Source organism: Lupinus angustifolius, unplaced genomic scaffold (assembly GCF_001865875.1).
Source record: "Lupinus angustifolius cultivar Tanjil unplaced genomic scaffold, LupAngTanjil_v1.0 Scaffold_5_90, whole genome shotgun sequence".
Lineage (NCBI taxonomy): Eukaryota > Viridiplantae > Streptophyta > Magnoliopsida > Fabales > Fabaceae > Lupinus > Lupinus angustifolius.
Window position 1 is genome coordinate 27,802 of NW_017717303.1, and position 4,119 is coordinate 31,920.

At 33.6% G+C, this 4,119-nt stretch overlaps 1 protein-coding gene across 1 annotated transcript; it reads right to left on the reverse strand.

The window, feature by feature from the left end:
• On the reverse strand, positions 1-3,897 carry LOC109337315 (probable 1-acyl-sn-glycerol-3-phosphate acyltransferase 4). The gene is made up of 4 exons (XM_019574266.1): positions 3,570-3,897; positions 1,358-1,961; positions 1,029-1,159; positions 1-559 (listed from the first exon to the last, which is right to left on the reverse strand). The coding sequence occupies exons 2-4, from the start codon at positions 1,927-1,929 to the stop codon at positions 108-110; spliced, it is 1,155 nt and encodes a 384-aa protein (XP_019429811.1). The 5' UTR covers positions 1,930-1,961; positions 3,570-3,897; the 3' UTR covers positions 1-107.
• Between the last annotated feature and the right edge of the window lie 222 nt (positions 3,898-4,119).

Here is a 4,119-nt window from a genome sequence, read left to right on the forward strand (position 1 = left end):
TCTGAGCAAAACTATGAAGCTAATCAAATAACAACAAATGATTTACACTTCAATTCAATATCCAGTTCAAGGCCAAAATTCTACATTGACATTTGAAATTCAGAACTCTATTCTCTCTTTTGTTCTATCTTGCTATAAATTGCTTTCACATAATATGTTAATGGCATCAATTGTAAATTGAAGCGCGTCGCAATAGCAAGATATGCACAAGAAAGGCCTACATACAACTTGAACCAGATGAGAGAAAAAAGGGTTAAATAAACAAACATGGCAGTGAAAGAAACTACCACAGTAAAAGTAAAAATGCACTTGAATGTAGAAAGTTCCTTCTCTTTTACTTGGTTAGGGAAATGGCCTTGAATCTTGAAATCAGAAAGCAATTGGTCCTTTTTCTGGAATGTATCAACTAGCCAAGAAGAAGCTTTAGTTTCAGAAACTGGAATCTCCTCCATAGGAATACGCCGAACATGCAGGTGCACTTCTGAAGGATCAATACCGAAGACAATGTCCCGAAAGGAAGGACATTGATGATTCTTGTATGCGATAGTCATGTCATATACTGCATGTAATTGAGGGATGAAGTTCAACAGAATATAAAAGCTGAATCAATTTTGAAAAGAAAAGCAACACATAAGGACAGTTGGAATATTGTTCAACTATAAAAAGGCAGTCAAGTGCACGAGGCTCCCATTTAGTGGGTCTGTGGAGGGTAGAGGTAGGCAGCTTTACCTTCGTAACGAGAGGCTGTTTATAGGATTTGAACTCGTGACCTCATGGTCACTAAGCAACAACGTTACCCGTTACCTTTTGTTCAACTACCATGTTAAAAGATAATAAAAATACAGTATATATGCATGGACAAATTTTAGTAAGGAAAAATGCCAAGTACTGAATTATAATTTTCAAAAGCAGAGTTAGCAACATTTGTTCATGCAGGATACATAACTTTCTAAAATAGCTATCAAAAGAGTCATTATGAATTGAGTGGGTATCATAGAAAATTCAGTAACATAGATTATGAGAGAAACCTGCATCCAATGAGCCTCTTAGAGCTAACAAGCAAGCATAAAAACCCTTTGTTCTTGGAAGTAACACATCTGTCAGCACAGGGAGCCCAACTTCAGCAGCAAATTTTTTACTAGCTTCACTCTTCTTTTCACTACATCAAAGCAAATAATATTTCAGAAGTGTTGTTCAGTGGAATTATATATTGTCTGATTCTATGGTATAAACATGAAATCTGAATTTTAGCATGCTAGTAAAAAACACAACTTTAATACATACAAATTCAGATGACACAAGCATTAAGAAAGTAAAAAAGGAAAAAATTGAAGGTAATAGGGATATTCGGTAGTACGTATAATCGGTTCCTTCAGGAAAAAGAGCCAGCCACAAAGGATCTTGAGGATCCTTAAATGTTGAAAGCTTATGGTACAATATTTGCTCATCTACCTCCCACTTCCTCTCTACTGGAATGAACTCTAGAATGTGAAATCCCCAACCAAAGATGGGTAGTTTCATCAAGCTCCTCTTGAGGATGTATTTTATGCATCCCAATCTTCCCTTTCGGAGTGCAAGATCCCACAAGAACATCCAATCAACCTCGGTTTTGTGATTAGCAATGAGTAAAACACGTTCCTTCATCGGAATTCTATCCCCGGAAAAGACAACCTTAGTTTTATTTATCTTTTCGAATAGATACGGCCACATTGATAGCCAAATTCCAAAGAAGAATGACACTGCCTTCCTGCTACAACGTTTGCTGAGAAGCGGAAGCACCACGACTGCCAGTGGTGCTAAATACACTAAACAGATAAAAGCTGTAGACAGAAACATCACAAAACATATCACACCCATTAAGAACCTAACATAGGTCAAAGGGCGGTGCTTTAGTCTACTATCCGAATTTAGAGGTCCGAGAGCATCCATCTCCTTCAAGGAACTGTCGAAAAACCTCCCTTCTGCAATAATATGTTTTAATATTAGTTGATAATTCTCAAAATTATAGACAAAAGAGTAGCAAGTATAAGAGCAATAACATAAATCCACATGTATTTCTAATTAGAAAAGCAATATAAGAAGGTTGTAAATGCCCGGCTACACAAGTTAGGCAATCACATCCTGGTCATAATATAGAAAGAAAAGAGAAAATCCGATCTTCAAACTCCGAACCCAATTTCATGGTTTTTGATGTCCTAGAACTGAGAGGACAAGTTTTCAAAATGGTTCATAGTTTTAGAGTGATCTTTGAGATCAGAAAACATGCTTTTTCAGCCTTAGTTGCTGTCAAATTTATACCTTACTGATGTTACATATCAGAGATATAGAATTAACACTGGTGTACAAAAGTAAGCTACTTATGGGTGAAAGAGACATTTTTCCAGATATGTGGATCCAATGTTCTTTTCAGAAGAGACATTCTAAAGCAACAGAAGACAGGAGAACAATAAAATAAATACTGGTTCCTATTAACTGTTGAATGGTCAATTGTAGAGTAGCCTAAATACTTGAAAATTCCAAATTATTACTACATTGTTGTATCTAACTACAGCAATTAGAAAGCTAAGATGAAATTGTAAATTGTCAATGTATTGAAGCAGATTAAAACTTCCAAGCAAAGTATAATGCAGTGATTGGTTAAATGGCAAGTAAACTTCAGGGAAAAAAAAGAAGCATATTTCAGCTTACTTATATTCTCCACCTTAAAAACTGTAATGGCAATTAAGAATGTCATAAGCATATTAACAAGAAGAAAATGGCAAAAATATAGAACTAGCTCAAGTACAACTCCATTATTTGTATAACTATATTTGATTCCGAGTTGATACCTCTATCACATGTGTATAAAGTATATCTACAACTAGAAATACCTCGATACCCACGGACATTTACATCAATCTATAACATCTGTGTGGAATTGCATAAGGTGTTCAAAAAACATTTTCCAATTGAGATATGACCTTAAGAGACTGAATCAAAAGCAACAACTCTGAAATAACAGGGAATTCCTAAGAACATAACATACCTGCTTGTAAATTAGCCAATAGTCATTGCCTCTCACAGTGTGCATTACAATGAAATAAAATGTCCCAAACCCATTTTTCTATTTTGTATTCCATGATTTTCATCCCAATGTTCAACCACAGAAAACAAACTCAAACCCATTTTTTAGAACTAAACAGTTTCATTTCTCTGTAGAAATTTTTTTCCTATCTATCGAACACAATTTATTGGAGAAAATATACATTTGGAATCTAAAAACTTGTTTATGAAACTTATGAGAGTAAATTATGACAAGTACAATCTTAATAAAGATAATAGCATTAATTACACAAACTTTAAACCCATATTTTTTTTCCTAATACAAAAAGAGTTCTACTTTAAGGACTCAAAATTCTAACTTTTATCCCCCTTCTTCAATTAAACTTGTATAAAACAATAAGCAAAGCTTAAAAATAAAATCTTGGACCAAAATTGAAGTTCAATTAGAAAAAAAAAATATCAAAAAAACTTTAACCTGAACCATGTGAATAAAAAAAAGAGTATGAAAAAATGGAATGAGAATTCACCTTACAAGGTAGGTTGAAACTTTGTTATGATGTTTTGTTTCTTTGTTTTTTGTTGTTGTACGAAGTTGTTGTAATATTTGGTGAAGAAAAGTAGTAGTACGTTGTTGTTGTTCAATGAAACAGTAGAGGGAATTGGGAATCTGAAATAGGTATGGGGTAAGAATCAGAAGCGATGCAGCACAGGGAAATGTTGAAATGTTATTGGTCAATGAAGGTAGATGAAAATGGAAGTGTATTTTTATATATAGATAGATTGGGTGTTTCGTAGAAGGGAAGATACTATTCCCAATGGAGTTTTGGGTCCACTTTGGGATCCAGATCCTCTCTGCTACTCCTTGTCTTATTGTCCCCCCTTCCATTTAACTTTTATCAATAAAAATATATATAAATCTTGAGTTTAAAATCTATGTATTGACAATATAAAGTTTTTTACACTAATAATATATCATTCATTATTGATTTGTATTACTTTTTATTTGAGAGTTAATAGTGTTCAATAAATCAATGTTAGATGATTGACTAATACTATAAGAATCATTACATTATCAGT